This window comes from Micromys minutus (assembly GCF_963924665.1).
Source record: "Micromys minutus genome assembly, chromosome: X".
Lineage (NCBI taxonomy): Eukaryota > Metazoa > Chordata > Mammalia > Rodentia > Muridae > Micromys > Micromys minutus.
The window spans coordinates 7,467,590-7,488,139 of record NC_137970.1 but is presented as its reverse complement, the minus strand read 5'-3'; the positions used below and the strand labels follow the sequence as shown (position 1 = coordinate 7,488,139).

At 38.8% G+C, this 20,550-nt stretch overlaps 1 protein-coding gene across 1 annotated transcript in view; it reads right to left on the bottom strand.

The window, feature by feature from the left end:
- Window positions 1–18,708, bottom strand: part of MAOB (monoamine oxidase B) — a 93,542-nt gene extending 74,834 nt beyond the window's left edge. Inside the window, exon 1 of the mRNA XM_080909830.1 lies at window positions 18,580–18,708. Within this exon, the coding sequence (XP_080765956.1) occupies window positions 18,580–18,655 (76 nt within the window). The 5' untranslated portion in view covers window positions 18,656–18,708. The remainder of the gene's footprint in view (window positions 1–18,579) is intronic.
- Window positions 18,709–20,550: the final 1,842 nt, after the last annotated feature.

Sequence of the window (20,550 nt, the reverse complement as noted above, 5' to 3'; positions counted from 1 at the left end):
ACCATTATCTGAAGTCTAGTGCACTGTGTAGCTTATACACCCAGTCATATCAATTATAAATTGACAGCTGCCCTTGTAGGTTTCAGGCCCATCTGTGATCTACTTTGAGTATGTCTATGAGAGGCTGTAGAGTGTAGAGAAATCTAAAAGGCAAATACCAGATCTACAGAGCTAGAATCTCTACTTCAGTGCATGCAAACAGGAGTGAGTTTTCCCATTGAGACCTCTGACAGCCCTAGGATATTAGCTAAAAAGCGAGGCTCTTGGCTTGAAAACTGGCCTGAAGTTGATTGCTGATGTCAAAACAAGAAATTCTAGCAGCAAAGCAAGTCGGAATGAGCAAGAGGAGAGAGCAAGTTGGCAGAGCAGACAGAAGGAGTATCGAAGATTAACAAGAGGAAGTGGGAAACATCTATCATGGCGGGTACAACAGTGATTTTTTTCCCCCATGCCCAGTGAATGTATATAAATGTATATGTATATAAATGGAGTTGGCAGTTCTTGACTTTGGGAACTATTTCAGAAAATAACATTAGCTAAATAGCAGTTTATAAAGTCCCTTTGACACAGTCCTGGGCTGCATTGGCCCATAGGCCTCAGACACCAAAGACAGAGAAACCAATATTCAGTATGACAATTTTGTGAGGTAATTAGATGCTCCCAACCTGTGTTTTTAACCTTTGTCTTTCTTACGTTTTACAATTCATTTACCAACTATTAAAAATATACCTCTATCTAAAAAGTGCCTAATTCAGGAATAAAATTAATATTGATTTTCTTATGTACACAAACACTATATGTGACTAAGGTCCCTTAGAAATGCCAATCAGACACTATTGTCATTGTCATGCTCCGCATGCTTTGGGCTTATTCCTCACGTGAGGTTGTGATTATTTTTTAACACTAAGTTTAAATAAACTATCACTTTAAAAATTACCTGCAAATATAATTTGTCAATACCATCATGGAATTTTATCTACCTTGTTTTAAAAACTGTTGGGGGGAAGTGCTATAATTTTGTGTATTAAAATGCTCTTTTCATTTTCCTATAAAAAGGTTCTGAAACATCCTGAAGCACAGATCTATTTATTGGGAATTTAAAATTCGCTGGTGCTTTTCATTTTAAAGACTTCAAAGAATATTCTTAAAAACTTAAGCCTACAAGCCTTTTTCAAAGGAATTCCTGTTTAGGGAAGGAAGCCTGATTTAAAAGATATATGTGGTTGAAATATGTCCTCTGAAGAGCACAATAGGAGAAAATCATGAAGGGCTTCAGCAGTTTTGCATGCCTTTCATTATTTTTCCCTCAGAAACTGAGACCAAGAAATAAGGAAAGCACAAGGTCCAAGTGAATTTTTTGTGTGCAAAGTGCTGTTGCCTGGCTTACCCAGGTAGCATCACAACAGCTTTGTATGTTCCCTTATTTCACACACATGTCTAAGGGAAGTTCAGTGTAGCAGGTTGACAGGCTCACTGAGGTCCACCAGGCTTGCTTTCCCCTTGAACACATTCTCCATAAAACCAGAGAATGAGTGGAGAAAAACCACACAGGCAGTGCATCTATGAAGACCACATGGTCTCCATCAGCTGCTGACTGCTCTTGCGTGCAACCACTCTATGGTAACACGAAAGCCACTTTTGTGATCATCTTTTTGTACCTGCTTAAGGCTGACAATACCACACTATGGCTGAGTTTAGAAAGAAATTAAGCAGACAAAGGACAGAGAACTTGGATTCTCAAACCAAGGTGATTTTTAGTCTCCAGTCTTTATGCAGGTGTAAGATGGATGGAACCAAGAAGCTTCTTCTATTTGAAAAGAATACTTTGGAGAATGCACAAGAAATAGAATTTCAATAGATTGTGTGTGTGTGTGTGTGTGTGTGTGTGTGTGTGTGTGTGTGTGTGTGAAAGAGACAGATAGAAACAGACAGACATACTGATGCAGAGACACAGAAACATAAAGACAAAGAGATATACAGAGGGGTGTTAAGCTGAAATTTTTCTTAGTTGTTTATTCCTAGCATTTATCATTTAGATGGCATTCAGCTAATGTATTCTAAATGAAACAACAATGACAGCCTGAACAGTTAAATCAAGAGTTGGTTGAAAAATAAATAGAAGAGCCTGAGACACAATATCAAAGAGTACTCTGCAATTTCCTTTTATAAACAATAACATCTTTTTTTTAAATTTGAGAGAAGAATCTTCAAAGTGCTAAACAGTGTAATGTTAATCATCTAGCTCCAGGATGTTGCACTTAGTGAAGCATGGGTCTCTCTCTCTCTCTCTCTCTCTCTCTCTCTCTCTCTCTCTCTTTCTCTCTCTCTCTCTCTCTCTCTCTCTCTCTCTCTCTCTCTCTCTATGACTCTCTCTTTCTCTGTGTCTGTCTCTGTCTCTCTCTTTCTTTCCCCCTGTCTCTCTATATGTCTCTCAGAAGTACACAGTAAACATGCATGCACGTATAATTTGTTGAGGAATTGAAAAAAGAAGTCTTTTCCAATGGACTTTAAATAATGGTGAATTGTAATCATGTTTTTTTCTAACCCTCTTCAAAGTGATGATCTAGTAGGTAAAGTCCTTGTCAGTTAGCTGCTTCATATTTCAGAGTCCTGAGTACCTTATTTTGTGTCCCCTCTCCATTTTACTCTTCATCACTTACACAGTGTTATCAACAGATGAGTTATTCTTCTTACTGACTGTGGGCAACTTAACTCACTTAAAAATTCTAAAATCAAAGATGATCATTGCTGTAATTCTGCATCTAACAGAGAGGTGTATCGGTCATCCCTGGACATACAACTGGGTGGTTGGGTGGTTGTTTTTTCTGGCCAGCTGTAAAACTAATATTTGCTTCTTCTTCTTCTTCTTCTTCTTATTATTATTATTATTATTATTATTATCATTATTATTAGTAGTAGTAGTAGTAGTATTAGTCTCATGATCATCATCATCATCATCATCATCATCATCATCATCATCATCATCATCATCATCATAGGATAGTGTTCTCCTGACTCCTAATAGTATTTGTTGATTCAAGCAGTGGGCTATGTCTTAGTCTCAGTGCATGACGACTCAAAATGTTACAATATAGGGCTGAGTGTTAGCACAGCGGTAGAACATATATGAAGTCCCAGGCTCAATCCCAAGCACCACCCCACACTCTGCCTCCCAATATCAAAAGGCTACCTGTGGTAACCCTACTGTGTCAGGCATGATTTTCCATCCCTCTAGCTCAGGTGTCCAAACTCCTTAAAGATAAACATCCTTCAACTGACGACCTCCAATCTTTCAGTCCTGCCACCTGAACCTGACAACAAGCTACCTCTCCCACAGCCTCATTTTATTCTTTCTCATTCTATCACCCATTTATAGTCAGTATCTTCAGCTCCTGTTGGAAGTTTTACAGGATGCTGTATGAAAGAGATATGCAACAACAGTGCTATTTTCCAGGAAGCAAGAATCAGTTCGGTTATCGTTCATGACACATAAGCCGACCTTGGCCTTATATATCCAATCTTCAGAAATTATAGTTGCATAATTCATTATTTCTTCTTTAACTGCACTACCATAGATTTCTCTAGTAAGTGAAGATATTCATAGTTGTACCATTTCCATGTCAAGGGCCCAGATTGTCTACTTTAAGCCAGCCTACACCCCCCCAAAATGCTGAGAGAAGCAAATTCTGCGAAATGAATTTGAGCTAGAATAGGAACCAGCCTCCACATTTTATGTTGCTCTGGAAATTCTATATGACCATCCTTTGAAGAATAGAGCTATGCAACAACGCTGAGCTCTATCAGCTTCTTTCACTTATGATCACAAAGGCTTCATCTTTTGATGGCCTGTACCTTCAAACTGGCTAAATCAGCCAGATGATAAAAATATCTCATGACATGTAGATCAAGAATGCTACTGTACCATTATCTGTCTAGATCAGTGACCCCGGCAAATGGCCTAAGAGAAAAATTTGTATGTAAAGCCTTGTCAAGAGTCAACATGTGCAAAGAAGGAAGGCATTTTGCTGAAGGAGGAATTCAACTGAGACACAGTCACAACAGGGAAATCAGAGAGCAGCTCTGAATTTGATATGGCCTTTTAGAATCCCCTGGACAAGACAATAATTCCAGGCTTTTATGTGATCATACTTGTTGTAGGGTGGCCTCAGAAAAGGGCAACACTAGTGCATGAATCCATTTCCTCCACCCACGGGCAATTGCTAGAGAAATTTTCAACTGTGGGAATTATCAGTCCACACTGTATGGATCTTCAATAGCATACTACAACATCCATTACATTGTCACTTTGTAGTCAAAGAATAAACTAAAATTGCTCCAAGTATATTAAAGTATAGATTTAAATTTCAGCCACTTAAAGGTATATTTGAGATTGTAATATTTGAATTTAGTGATCATCTCTTCAATAAATATAGACAGGTTTTCCTCCAGTGTCTCTGTGGCCCTTAAAATAAAGCTGCTGTCCACACCCCCAATGTCTCTTAAACTACATAAACATGTCTCTGAACACAGTATTCTTCAGGGACTTCATCTGTGTCTTTACCTTTTTCTGCTTAATAAACATGTTAAAAATATTGCTCATTCATATTATTCCAGCATGTACTAAATAATGCACTCAAGAGAGGTTTGTTGAATAAACAAAGTAACCAAACAATGAAGAAACAAGCCAACTTAGTTTTGTTTGCCACAGAATCAGCAACAATAAGAAAACACATTTGTTAACAGATATTAAGGAATAATGATTGCCGTTTTCTGCTATTTTTGCTTTAAAAGGTAGAATTATGTCTATGTGTCTTTCTTCTTTTGGTTTTCTTGCTTAGCTATTTTCTTGATTTTTCTAGGATGTAGAAAAAGTATTATATTGGGTTTTCCATCAATTACGTTCTATTTTCCATGTACTTTATGCTTATGGTAACTAGTAAGATTTCAATGCATAGCGTCAAACCTTTAAAAGAATCAAATGATGACAGAAATATATTCATATAGTTTTATGCCAAAATGCTTTAAAAATCTGTACATGTATCTCTTTTTTAAAGTAAAGTTGTAAGAAAAAAGAATAAATCATAGGTTTAGATTGAAAAAAAAAAACACATTTGGTGAAATGGGAACGATGCATTTTAATGCACACCTTTATGTGAGCTTATCCTTGGTGCTTAACAAGGGCTGTTTTATTGTTACTGACTAGCATAGCATAAAACAGCCATTCTCAACCAGCTTATCTCACAGCTTTCCTAAGTGCACTAAAATCTAACATAGGATTTGAAGGCAAACTGGAGAAGAAATTCAAATGTAGGATGAAACAGTTGTTTGATCAGTTGTTGCAATGGTCTTTGGATAAAGCTGTATTTCCATCTTATCTATATGAGTGAAATAATTAGTCACAGAAATGGCTGGTTATAAGGCTATTTTTCTTTTTATACCAAAACATATCAGTTAATTAACGATGGCAGACTTTTAGAAGAATGGGGTAAATAGTTTCCAACGTTCTAAAAAATTACGAAAATATATATTCCTGGTTAAACATTGTAGACAAAAGTATTGAGTGCACAGAAAAATTTACTGACATTCAAAAAAACTAATCTGTTTATGATTTCTAGCATCAACAATTTCAAGGCATTACAATTATGAGCTGATGAAGAATCACATTTTCTTTATGTTATAGCAAGGATGGGGAGTATGTTGGTTTCCTATAACTGATTAAGAAGTTCATAAATAAAGTACCACCGTGAAGAGTATTGGTGAAATTTTCTTGGAATGGCAGTTTTGAAATTCTAAATGATCTGAAGGGATTCCCAAAAATTATCTGTAAGAATTTCCTGAAGAAATAGGATTATGAAAAACAATTTATATGTATAACAGCATTGACTAAAAAATACGGAATTTGAACAAAAATACCCAGTGTTCAATAGATGAAGCATTAAATAAGTTGTAACATAATAGTATGAATTAATCTTGTAAAGTTATTAAGATCATATGTGATCCCAGAAACCAGGGGTGGGAAGTCCGGAAAACCTCAAATTTGAGAATATCTTGGACTACATAATGACCTCAAGTTCAACGTAGGTTAAGTGATTTCCACATAACCCTGGGTTATGTCCTAAGGTACTATATCAACAAAACCAAACAAATATGTTGTTGAGAGCCGTTTGTGCCGCACCCAAACATGGTGTCCGCTTCCCGCCCATGACTCAGCAAACAGAGCCCAAGAGACATAGTGCGCATGTGCCACAGATGTCACAGCCTGCTCTCGGGGCATGCTAATGAGTTACTGGAGGGCGCACCAATCAGGTAGTGACACTAGTCTCCTGGGCATATATAAGCAGTGCATTTTCCTTCCAGGGATCCCCTGCTCAAGAGCATTGTACAATAAAGGTTGTTCGAAGAAGAATCCTGTTGTTGCACGCCTTTTCCTGCTGGCGGGAAGTGGGGCGCACGACAATATGTGAAAAACATCAAACAAAGGAAGAACATATAAGATATAAAAGAGCCAGTGTAAATGATGTAGCCTTCTCCTTGTGACAGACTTAGAAAAAAAAGAGGTAGAAAGTCTGCTGGAGCACTGGGGCTGGGCTTTAAGCCACACTTCAAGCCAGACAGGGTCCTAGCACTGAGAGTAGGACTCTCATCTTTATCCTAGTAACTAAGTTGTCTCTAATAATTACAATGCCAACACAAAATTGACTAAATTGTATTTTTGGAGATCTCTTTGTCATACTGTTTTGTATGGGCCTATTTTAAATATCACTGGTCTTTTGTATGCATACATACATACACAGGCACACACACACACACACACACACACACACATATATGGTTTCTTGTGCTTTTTGCTATGTTTGTTTTGTTTAATTTGTGCTTTAATGGTTTAGTTGCTCTTTTTATTTGCCTGTTTGGTTTGATTAGTGAGGGAAAGAAGACATGGAGGGAAAAGGAAGGAAGATCTGAGAATAAAAGAGAAACTATAATCAGAATATTTTTATTGTATAAATTTTCAAGAAACATAAATTGTTTAAAAGATGTATAAGCATAAATAACATGCTATTAATTTTAAAACAGATAATAATAAGTATATAATATAGAGTTTCTATGAAGAACATATAGGTTGAAATAGTAAGAGGAGATAGTTTTTAGGAGGTTTAATTATACATGATTTTCATTTCCTTCTTGTTATTTCCTGTAAATTTATAGATTTTTTTCAACAAAATATATTGCCTTTATAGTTTGTTATTAAAAAAATACTCCCAGCTCTCTAAAAATGATTGTCAAAGTATACGTGATGAATGCAATTTTCATTTTTTCAGTAGGAGTGCTTTTCCTAAACTTCTGAGGGTATTTTGGCTATTCATACTTTATTTCATCCTCCTCTTAGGTAACAATGAATCTTCTCAACTGTTTGTTGCTATAATGTAGAAAACTGTGCATAACCCATAGATGTGTGATAAAATTAAAAAACAAAATGCAACCTAAGATAGAAACAGGACTGAGAGCCTAAGAGAAAGAAACATAACCTCACCTCCAAACGACGAGGCCACGCCTCTTCATTCAACATGTAAGAACTGTTAAAATGTTGGACAGATGAATTAACAGGGGATTGATTGTTGGAACTAGGAGCAAATAAAACTAAGACCTGTCATGCCATCACCACTATTGAGCAATTCTGGAAAATGGAGCTGCTGAGCAAGTCAGAATGGAATAACAATGTGAGAAAAAAATGACAGGAGATTAATATTAAGGCTTAAATATTAAACTCACTTCAGATGCCGGTTAACACTGCATGTGGCAAGGTGATTAATACTTAACGGTGGCACCCCTGCAACATTTGATGGGATCACTCTACAACATTGACTTGTGACTTACACACCTATGCCATGTCCCTAATACCTACCCCTATCACACACACCACACCACACACACACACACACACACACACACACACACACACACCATACTACTCCTAGTAAGCAAATAAAAGTGAAAAAATATAAAAATGAATATAAATATTTTATAAAAATAAAAAAGCATTTATAGAAATAAATTCTGATGTTCTTGGGCTTGGGATGTAGCTCAGCAATAGAACACTTGCTTAGTAAATATACGGACTTAGATTCCATTCCTAACACAACACAAAAGGAAACAAGTAGTAAAAGAGGTGGTCTTATCTAATAGGAAAAAATCTCAAGATGCTTTTATACTCAGAAATTAGTAATTCTTCTGATGTCAGTCCCTGAAAAGCATAAGGTCAAAGGAAGTTTATCACCTGGCTATTCAAAATCAAGAAAGAATTTTGCCCATTTACCTTTTATGCTCTTGTAGTATCAGTCAGTTTTATGTAGATACCTTAGTACTAACCCTAATGAGCTCTTGTGAAAATGGAGTTAAGAGCAACCTAGGCTCTTGCAGAGATCTATGGTACAATTCCCAGCATCCACGTGGCAGTTCACCACTATCAGTAATTCCAGTTCTAGTGAATTCAATACCTCTTCTGGGACCTATGACATCAGGCACAGGCATGATGCACATTCATTTATGGAAATAAACACATGCACATGTAATAAAATTAAACAAAACCTTATAAATGGGAATGCCACATGTATAACCAGAAGAAATCTCCAAAGCATTCTGTTGGGGGATGAAACCACCAGTTCTTTAGGTCCACAGTACATTTAAGTAGAGACTTTCATTTTGACATACATTTTGGATCTAGCAGGATATTTAATCTTTCCTGTTTTTAAAAAACCTTTCAGTGAAAGGTTTCAATGTCTCGTAAAAATAGCAAACTCAATACTTAGTGATGGACCTGTTCCCACGTACAGAGAAAGATGCTGAAATAAGCACTGACTTATCCAAGTTGCACATTTAGAACAGTTGGAATTTGTAGCCAAGCTCAGGCTCCTCTAACCATTGGGCTTACACAATCAGGTTAGTCCTCTTCCTTTGTGGGGTACATGGTTAGCTCTAGTCTTCAACAAGTTTTTTTTTTTTTTTTTTTTTTTTACTAAAGAGCTCACCTTCTCTTACCTCAGAGCCTAGGGAGACCCATATCCCTCACCAAGGAATTCTATTGGTTTAATTTCATTTCTGGGGCTATGGAAGACTAGAGATATACTAGAAATAGGATCATTGTATCATGTCTCTGATTTTGACCAGCTTGGGATCAGATAAAGATTCACATATTTTTAATCAGATCATTTGACATTTGAGGCATGGTCACATGTACCTCAGGCTGACCTAAAATCCAATGTGTAGCCAAGGGTGATTTGGGACATGTTTTCTAAGAAGTTGATTCCACTGTCAAATTGGATAAATAAATACATAGTTTTCCCTGACATATTAAGCAAGCACACAGGCAGTGGGGTTATTCTACACTAATTCCCTTATAAGGTATCATTATGTTTCCATGTCCTGAGCACTGAGAACACAAGGTATGAATCACCATGGTTGGTTTATGCAGATGGAACAAGGAAGAGGGCATTGTGCACATTAGGTAGACACTCTACCAACTGAACTACAATCACAGCCCTAAATAGATAATACAAATAAAGTACAGTAGATGAGCTGCAGTAACAACGACAAATTTGGAATACTATTAAGATTATACGTATCATGTCTATAAGACTTATAGCTGAAAGTGAAGTTATGAGTGGTTCTTACACCAGGTCATATGTATACTTCCCATTTGTCCTTGTTCCTAACTCACACCACACCAAATATATTTTCCTCTTGTCACCTGGAATGATTTAATATCACTAATTTTATGTACTGTTTAAGCTGAAGACATTCAACTTGAAGACATATCAATCACTGTGTCTTTGAATATTACTTTGAATATTCATTTAATATATAAGGAATAAATGTTACTTGGCTAAATTTGAGAGATAGCACACCATTTGTCATCACTGAAATCTGGAGAAAATACTACCATCGATGGAATGGCATTTTACGGAGTTTACTACTACTGGACGCTCAGTGCTACTGGAGGCCTCATCTTGGAGAAATAATCTAGAGAGAAAAGTTATTTCTTCAAATACAGCAGAGAAATCAGAGCCAGCCACTTTTTATTGTTAAAAATGTAGAAATTACTAGAAAATTGACTTCCTCGCTTATACTCTGTGGCATTTAAGACAAACTTTGTCTACACATCAGTTAAGGCAATTGCCCTACTAAAATCATCTGAGAACCTCTGGCCTTGCAGCCATGTGAGTGAATAAATGGTACCAGGGCATAGTTGGTTCATTATTATTCTTGCACAGATGGGCATGACAGCACACATCTATAATTTCAGTGTCTAGGAAGATGAGGCCTGAGGATCTAGAGTTTAAGAATAGCCTGGCCATCAGAGTGAGAACCAGCGTTTAACAAAATTACTGTTGTAGACAAATGGCTCCACTGGACAAAGGTGAAAAGACTGAAATCTGCTTCTCTGGTAATGATATGTTCAAAAGGAGCAGAAGAACTACAATAAAAAAAGGATACTAAATAAAATAGCAAGTGCCAATCCAAACATTAACATCTGCAGGCACCAAATCAATTCTAAGTTTTCATATATCAATATGTTTTGAGTTCATAGTAGTTGACAAATCTATGTCTTAGATATATCTTTCAAAATGAGTTTATGCTTTTTCTTTAAAGTCAATCACTGGCTTCACAAATCATTGGTATATGTGAGCAAAATAAGCAGAGCATTCTCCTTTATGATAATAGTGTGTGTGTGTGTGTGTGTGTGTGTGTGTGTACATTCATTCACATGCACAAGCAGATACAAGCTAATTCCTCAAGCAATTTCTCATTTTTCTATTAGGTGAGTGGTCACTTTGTGAGCCTTATTAACAAGAATAACCAACATTTATAATGCACTTCACAGATGCCAAGCCACTTTTCAATCACCTAACATATATTTTCACTTTATTCTTCTTAAACACTTTATGTAATAGATAATGTAGATATTATTATAATTCCCATTTACCAGATGAGAAATGAACACAGGGAAAGGCTATTTTACCAAAGGGAACAAAACGTATTAGACAGGACCAGGCTATACACAGTGATAGTATTAACACTGCTGCCCCTGTAGATCAGGGAGATCAGACCGTCTTGTCCAACTAAGTAAGTAGTTGGCAGGGATATTGCAGCCATTACCAAAGGCTCAGTTGTGCCGTAAACTGACTCATGTCAAACATGTAGACAATGTTCAAGGCACTACCCCCTTTTACTGTCATACAACCGTAGCATTGGCTGGATGATACTGTCTGTTGTTAATGCATTTGCCTTTTAGTATAAGAAAGAAAGGATTGGAAGGGTCAGACTTAAAACAGCCTAGATGCGGTGATGCTGAAGCACAGATCTAGAGATTCACAGATTTCTCTGCAGTCCCATGATGAGAGGTTGAGGGATGGGCTGTGGCAGGATGAAGCCAGAATTGGGTAAGTCCTTGTCACTCACTGCTTGAATGTAAATCCCATATTCAATTACTACCTACTATGTGTGTCATTTCCAGAAAAATATTGGCTGCTAAAGATGAAGTAGTTATTGCATTTAAAAGTGCATGTTTCTTCTCTCAGAGTTTAAATCAGAGGACATTATGTCAAGAGATAAGAGCCAGGTGCCGAAAGATATGCAGTGTATGACTTCATTCATATTTGGAAGCCAAAAACTCTTGATCTGACAGAAAAGAGCGAAATGGTAATCACTAGGGGCTGAGGAGGGCAGAATTTATGGTCACACCGTCAGAAAACAAGCAGCAGAAAACAATCATATGTAATATAATACCAGTGGACTCCAGGATACAGTAATTTTAAAAACAATTTTAATTTGCAGTTCTGACAATTGCACCTAGGGCCTTGTGCATGCTGAGAAATCGTTCTAGTGTTGCACCACACCCACCAGCACATATATAGTGCCAGCAAAGGTAACAGGAGGCTCCAACACAGAGCAATATGTTCATATTCTCAAGAGAAATAAATGTTGATCACTCTGACTTTATTATACGTTGTGTTGGAGTATGTAGGTGTGGGGATGTATGAAGTTATCAGAACTTACCAGGTATTATTTCTTAACTATGTAGCTGTGTTATATGTTAGTTAACTTAAAAAACAAAGATTAATTTGGTTTATGTCAGACAAGTTTGGTACAGGGGAGCTTACTCATTATACTATTTTATAATCCATTTATATGATTGTTTTGAAGAGAGTATCTAGAAGTCTCAAAAAAGCAATGATAAGAAAATTAGGACACAAATTACCCTAATTTTGATGAGAACATATTACCCAGTGCTATTGAAAATCATACTGTGTCCTGTAAGTATGTTCAATTATCACATGTGAATGAAATTTTGTGAATAAGGTGTTAAAACATTAACTATCTTGATTAGGTCATTATAACCGCCATGTAGCATACCACATGTTTTTAAGATTAAAATTTTAATCACATTTAAAATATATGTAAAGGGAAAAAGTTATTTTGAAACATCACTATTTGTGTCGCGTGTGAAGTTAATGATTTTTACAGTACAAAGATAGGGACTCTATCCTGAAATAATTACATGTTCAAACTGTTTTTGAAAATGTTTCAACTGAAATAGAATTCCATCACTGTCCACCTTCCTTTCTTCCCTGCAACTCCTCCTCCTGCCCACCTTCAGATGGAGTGAGTGGATTCCAGAAAATAAAACTAGAAAAAGGAAGCTTCACCTTGTTCTATGTCCCAGAAAGTAAAGTGAAGCAAATCACAAGTCCTTGTTCTAAACCTTTAAAGAGTTAGCAAAAGAGACATTGAGACTCACAGGAGTAATTGGAAAAACAATGTCCTTTATTGTGGCATTTGCACACAAGATAAAACATATCTCGATCCCATCCCCCATTATCTTCTCTGACTCCCCCCACCCCCAACATCACCCTGGTTCCTTTCCTTCCCCCTAATTACCCCTTTGGACTTCCAGCTGCTTTTCAAAATTAGTCTTTCTTCTGCTTAATTTTTCACCAAGGCAAACTTTTCCTTTTCCCACTCACTGTAAATTGATTTTCAACTACATGTTTTGAATCATTTGTAATTTAAGTTTTCATTTTTGTTCATTTTTATCAATCAGAAAATTTTCTGTTCTAGTGAAAAGAAGAAATGGTGGAGAGATGAATGGGCCAATGCAGGAGATACAGCTCCCCTACAGTTTGTGAGGCAGCTTAGTATGCTCACTGACTAGTACTGTGGCCTTCCTGTTTCTCCTTGGCTGGGATATACAAATTTCCAATCACATTATCAAATCACTGACACTTTTGAACATTTTAGTTTAAAGAGAATTTCCCCCATTTTTTCCTCCATGACAAAAGAAGAGGTGGCTTGGCCATTAATCCCAAAGGCCCCTCTGCCCACAGTGCCCCTCTGGGTAACCCTAACCCTTTATAGATGGACCACCAGCGGGTGGCCAGCTCACTTTCCTAACCAGACTGATGCTGGATTTAGAAGGCCTTTTCATGCAGGCTCCTGCAAGGATCTCAAGGAAGTACTTCCTGCCGCTCCTTTCTCAGGCCTCACAGAACTGTTATCTTTTCTGGTTTGAGTTGTTTTTTCTTAGCTTTTATTTTGGTGATTGAGTAGGATCCACTCCAGAGTTGCCAGACAGTTCCCACAGTGGCAGCAACTCAAACATTAAAATTGAAACTTGGGACAGAGGCAAGGAGCTGCAGTGCTGCCAGCCAGCTCCAAGTGGACTGCCAAGTTTCAGGGGTAAACAACCTGCTCCTCCTCCGGTAGGGAATCCCTTATACATTTCTAAAGAGGTACTCCTCAGTCACATTGAGATTTTGTTTAAGCATCAAAAGAAAGTTACATATTAACTAGCTATACCGTCAGTGTGCCTGTGTTTATCCTAAAGGGAGTGATTAAAATTTGCTGACAGCTTTCAAATTTATCAGAGAATTATCAGATTGCCCTGAGTTTAATCATTGACAAAGTTTAAAAAACAGAGTGGATTTGGAAACTGTGAAATATAAACCATTTTGTCAATTGTCTCCTGAGTCTAAAATTGTATATTCCCCACTTGGCTCAGGCCATTTCTTCTATGACAGTGACTTTAAGTCCTCTACCATGCAAATCAGTGGCACTAGTTTTTTTCTCCGAGTTGTCAGCTGACAGATTTCTGTTCTAGAGTGTCTTCTCAGCACATCCCCTTCCAGCTGTCCAACTTTTCAGTTCCTTCTCATGCCAGCACTTTTTCACATATCTTTTATGAATTAAAATGTATCCTATTCCTGAATGACAGAAAACGATGCTAAAACCACAAAAGTCTCTCCACAATTCATTTCTGGTGACAAAAAACAAAACAAAACAAAAAACAAAAAAACCAGACCTCTGAGTTCAAGGCCAACCTAGTTTCCAAGTTGAGTTCCAGGTCTCAAAAAATCCAAAAGCAAACTTAGAGATTTAAAACAACAGCAGCAGCAACAACAACCTGTCAGTTTTGCTGTGTGACCAGATTTCCCTCATATTCATTCTGCTGCAGCCTTCCAAAAGCTGAGATCATAGGTTTGAGCCACCAGGCCAAGATCCCACCTGACCTTTTAAGTTTTGTTTCTGTTACACCTTTCCCTTATTCTTTACACTAAAATTCTTTTTAAGATGTTTTTATTTTAATTCATGAAATTAAATATAATTATAACATATTCTCCTTTCCTCCCTCCAACTCTTCTGATGCCCCTTCTTGATACCTTTCAAATCCATGCCTTTTACATTGTTTTATATATACATATAACACACACACATGTATGTATGTATATATATGTATGTATGTATAATGTATATACATCCAAATACATTAAATATATAGACACAGTCTGCTCAGTTTGTTTGCCTTACTTGAATGTATATGACTTCAGGGCTGGCTAATTGATATTAGATAACCTATTTGGAGACTCTTCCCTGGGGAGGGCTATTTCCTCCCACTCCCAGTCCTTACATTGCTTGCAGTGTTTTGTCAAAGGGACTCATGAGACCACCCTTTTCTGTTAGCACATCAAATGGTGTTTCCCATTTTATCTGAGCAGCCATATTAGTGAGGAATCATGGAGAAAACTTCCCTGTCACTTCCAGAAAACACAACCTTACAGCAGATTTCCTGGGTTTTCTGCTCTTGTAAGACGTCCCCACTCTGAAATTCGTACTGTTTACTGAACATACCATTATGTCCTTTCCTGTGTCTGATTATATACAAGTTATTTTTTTTAGAGTCCAGACCACTCCTCTTGTTTGTGAAGTATTCACAGATTTTTCTCAGATTCTGATGTTTTCTACAATCACCTTCCCTAGAATTGTGTGTGTGCTACTAAAGCACCTGCCATGAGTCGTTATTTTAATTGTTCATGACTCCATTTTTTGTGTATGCTTATGAGGGCTCTAGGATGAACAGCTCGTGTTCACATTTAATTTCCTTTGTGTCAATGTGTGGAATGGAAGGACATGTTCAGTAAATAAAGGAACAGATCCCTGCTTTCACACACACAGTCTCCCTCGAGTGTGCAAGTATATGTGTGTGTACCTGTGTATGTATGTTGTGCATCTCTCTGTATGTGTACCTGTGTATGTATGGTGTGCATATATCTGTGATGGTATTGTCATGTGAGTGTGTGTGCATGTTTATGTGTGTGTTTAAGATAGAGGTCAACATTTAGGTAATATTTTTTTTTTGAAGATAGTGTTTCTCGTTGGCCTGGGCTTATGAGTTTGTGCCATCATACTCAGATGTTTTGTTTAGATTCTGATATATGTTTAAGATTTATTTTTTACTTCATTTGTATGGGCACTTGCCTGATGTATGCATATACACCATGTGCATACCTGAAGCCCACAGAGGCCAGAAGTTGTTAGGTTCCTTAAAACCAAAGTAATAGACTGTTTTGATCTGCTGTACAGTTACTTGGAATAGAATCCACGTCCTTTGCAAAGGCCATCTCTCCAGCTGCACCCTACTTTTTTTTTAAATTGATAAATGTTGTCATTTGACTTATATTTGTATGTGTATGCATATATGTACATATAATTCTCTCACCATCCTCTCTTATCTCCCTCTTATCAGTCCCTACCTCACTGACACCAGTTCCTTTTACAACTATTGGTTTTCTTTGTAATGGATTTGTTTTAACCTGGGCCATATGCACGACCAATGGCTTTTAACTCCCTATTGGAACCTGGTGGACTCAGCAGCGAGCGCTCTGAGGAAAGTAATGGTTTTACCTCTCTCTGGACTGATCAATATCAAATAGTCCAGGCTGGTAGGCCCCTGAAGCATCTCCTCCATCCGTATCTGACTGCTGATGGGCCCATTCAGAGCCATGCATTTGCAGCTACTCTGAGTTCAGGATGGCAACTGCTGTATCCCCTACAGTAGATAACCTACTTCCTATCTTCAAGCTCTTGCATCCTTTTCAGCTATATTTTTACATAAGTTCTAGAAATTGACCTCACTTCTCATGCCTGTGAAGTAAATGCATTATTGACTGAGCTATCTTGCCAGTCTTTTTAATTGGCTAAGAAAAATGATGCAGAACTAGGGATGCAGTTCATTGGTAGAGCACTTACCTACAATGCTTGAGGTCTGTGTTTTATTTCTAGCACAGTAAAGGTACATATTTCTAGGGTAGTATGTGATGTTTTGATATAGGTTTGCACAGTATATTTAAATGAGACAGCATTTCTATCTGCTCAAACATTTTTTATTTTGTGATGAAAATATTAATAATTCTTTTTAGTTCTTGTCTTAATATGAAGTTCATTTTTGCTATCTATAGTTACTATGCTGGAAAACAGACTACAAGAAATCATGTCCCCTTAGATTTTACTTCAGATATCTCAAGTCCCTTATTAGAGTGATAGTTAGGCCTTTACTTGTTGTTTAAACAGGGTCCTATTATAGGAGACTAGACTTGAACTTTCAGTCCTCTTCTCTGCTTCACCTCCCCATCACTGGGAGTCTGAATGTGCGCAGCCATACACTCCGGTCCTTCACCTCGACACCTTCAGTGCCCTGGGTGCCATATTTTACTTTTCAAAATCAGAGCTCACAATTTTTCAATTCCCCTCCACAGTGATCTTGTAATCATGACTAGGTGTTTTCTGCAGGTAGCAGATATAGCAGTTGAGTAAATCTGAGCCTTGAACCCTTTGTTTCCATTAGAACAATGACAATTCCATGGGGGAAGAAGTAGAAAACCCATGAAGTGACTCTGGGAAAGTGAAGGACTTCGGTTAATGGACAGGAAAGGCAAGGTTCAGTTTCCCACAAGATAGTGATGAGCAAGGCAGTGTTGGGAACAGTCATTTTCTATGGCATCTAGAAGGAGATATTTTTAAGTCCAAGCTTCTCTTGGAGAGAGGATGCCAAAATGATTGCCCATGAAAGCTGAATTTGTGTCCAGCCTTGCCATTTTAGGACACTGTGCTAACGGATATTAATGCAGCTGCAGATGCTTGGCTGCTCACTGTGGCTGGCTAGACAGATGTATTAGCCCAAGATCCGGCCCAAAGGTGAGATCTTTAAAAGATACCATAGAAGCACCAAACCAAGATCAGCACCCACCCAATGGTTGTTTGTGTTCTCTGGTTCCTGGTGAGTTCGATCACCCTGTCCTGTACTCACGATAGGAAGAAAGGGCAGCTCTTGCTCCATATGGCCAATCAAGTGAAAGCAAGTCTTTAAACAATCACAGATTTTGATAGCACCATCACTATTGTTCCAACGATAGAATCCTCTCAGAGTCTAAGTGTCTCAGTTAAGCTGGCCATGTTGAGAGCATTGCTTATTCTCACCGGCCCTTTGCCTTCCTTAGAGTCCCATTCCTCACAGGGGTTCCCCATTCCCCACTTCTGGCTTCTGTGCTTCTTGTACTTGCTGTGTCCACAGTTTCTCTATGGATAGGCAGTCTTTGTCCCTGTATGGGCTGGACCTGAGAATACAGTGGAGGTTCAGTCACCCTAGGATACTCAAGGAGAGATGGATGGCATGGTGAAGTGAGGCTAGAGGAAGCATTCACCAAGAAGCACATAGATTGGCTCCATCAGACCCATGGCCACTGAGGGACCACAGGAGATTACCGAAGTCTCAACGATCCTGGACAATTAATTGGTCAGAATCCCACCCCTTGTTCAAGGTCACTTGCTCAGTGCCAAGTGTTGCTTGCCCGTTTTGAGTGAGTACAGTGACTAAGTCATTCTGGAACTGATTACTGACCTTTGCAAGTCCCCCAGGCCCAGCAATTGTCTCCAGCCTTCCAGTCCCTTCCTCTCAGCTGGAAATTTCCATCAAGCCTAGCAGCATTCTTAGAGGAAAAGTTCAAAGTCTGACTCTAAACCCTCAACATGCTTCCAGTCTCCCACTTGTGGCTCAGGGACTCACTAAATCCTTTCCCCAAGAACACAGCTAGACAGTAGTTCAGTTCTGACCCAAAGAGACAGCCTCAGGCAATAGTTACAGTCGGGATTCCGGAGTCAGCCCCCCACCCTTTTGCCTTGCCAGCTTCTCTTGAGCCAGCCAGTTTCTGAGAGCTAGCTCTGGCTAGCTCGCTCGCAGAGGCGACTGACCTGAGATGCCGCCCCCCACAACGATCACATCGCATTTGTTGCTCATGGTGCTCGCCAGGTTCCAGGCCTCTCGCATCCGCTGCTACTGCGTCTGGACCTCTGCCTGCGCCTGTGCTGCTCACAGTCCCTTCACACTAGCGCGGCTTTAAGCTGGCGGGCCGCCTGGACTCTGAGCCCCGCCCGCCCTCCCGCCTGCCTGCAGGCAAGCGCTCAATCCTAGCCCCCGCCCCCAGCCGGACAGCCTAGGCAGGAGGAGGGCGGACACCTTAACTGAGAGGATGACCTGGAACTTTACGGGCCTTTCCCAGGGGTCAAGACCCTGTTGCCCTCTACAAAGTATTTTTCAATCTGCCTCGTGATCACTCTGTACAGCTGAGGAACTAGAAGCTCTTCCAATCAGAGGAGAGGACCAAAGATTAAGAGCTTTTCAAGTGCCTGTCACTGTGTTATATTGTGCAAGATTCCTGCTCAATTTCACAACGACCCAGGTGACACAAGAAGAAAGCAGTCAAAGTACTAAGTAATTTTGTATAAAGAAAAAAAAGTGTGTTAAAATGTCACATCAGGGGCTCAAGAGATGGCTGGGACAGAGGACCTGTGGTCAATACCCAACACTCACAGGCATCTGTAATTCCAGTCCCAGGGGATCCTATGCCTTTTTCTGGCCTTTAGTGGGCACTAGGCATGCAAGTTATATTCACACATGCAGGTAAAACCTATATATGTATTTAAAACCACATTTTACCCTATAGCTCTATCTGTAATCCAGTACCAGGGGATGCCACATTCTCTTTCTGGCCCCCTGTGAATAACAGACATGTATGTTGTATTCATTCATGCAGACAAAACTCCCATATACATGAAAAATAAAATCATACCATACCGCATTGCTATGTGTGATCAATATATGCCTACTTACATTCATAACAATTAAAAAAGGAAGAGTTCAAGGCTCACCTTGATTGACCAAACAGGATTAACATTCCCAGCCTTACTCACACTTTCATTTCAATCATCTGCTCTGATACACACACACACACACACACACACACACACACACACACACACACACACACATTGTTTAGTTAACTGCAAAAGGCTGCTCTAACATTGTGAGGAGGCTCCTAGCCTGAAGACATCCAACTTTTCCCACTCTTATAAAGATAGAAAGCATCTTCAAGAGCCAAAGGGAGGGCTAGTTTAGTGGTAGAGCCTGCCATGAACTAAGCCCTCAATTCCCCCTACCACAAGGGACCTAATACAGCCAACTTTTTACTGGACAACATCATAACATAACATGTAGTCTGTCTTCTTTCTGTGTTTCATTGAAAGGATGACTATAATGCTTCCTAAACTTGAACAAGCATATACAATATCATGGCTTGTGAAGAAAATCAGAGGAAATACGTTTCTTTCTTTCTCCTTTTTATTAAACATTTTTTACAATTTACATTACAAATGTTATCCCAATTCCAGTTTTCTTTCTGGACACTCCCTATCTCATCCCCCCTCTCCCTGCTTCTATGAGGGTGCTCTCCTACCCACCCACCCACTCCTGCTTTCCTGCCCTGACATTCCCCTACACAAGGGCATCAAGCCTTGACAGAACCAATGGCTTCTCCTCCCATTGATGCCCAACAAGGCCATCCTCTGCTACATATGCAGCTGGAGCCATGGGTCCCTCCATGTGTACTCTCTGGATAGTGGTTTAGTCCCTGGGAGCTCTGGGGGGTCTGGGTGTTCTTCCTATGGGTTGCAAAACACTTTAGTTCCTTCATTCCTTCCCCTAACTCCTCCATCATGAACCTCGTGCTCAGTCTGATGGTTGGCTGAGAGCATCCACCTCTGTATTTGTCAAGCTCTGACAGAAGAAATATATTTCTAACGAGCTTTAGATTATATACATGCTGCTGGTCACTATACTAAATTATTCTATACTATACTATGCTATATTATATCTACACTATACTA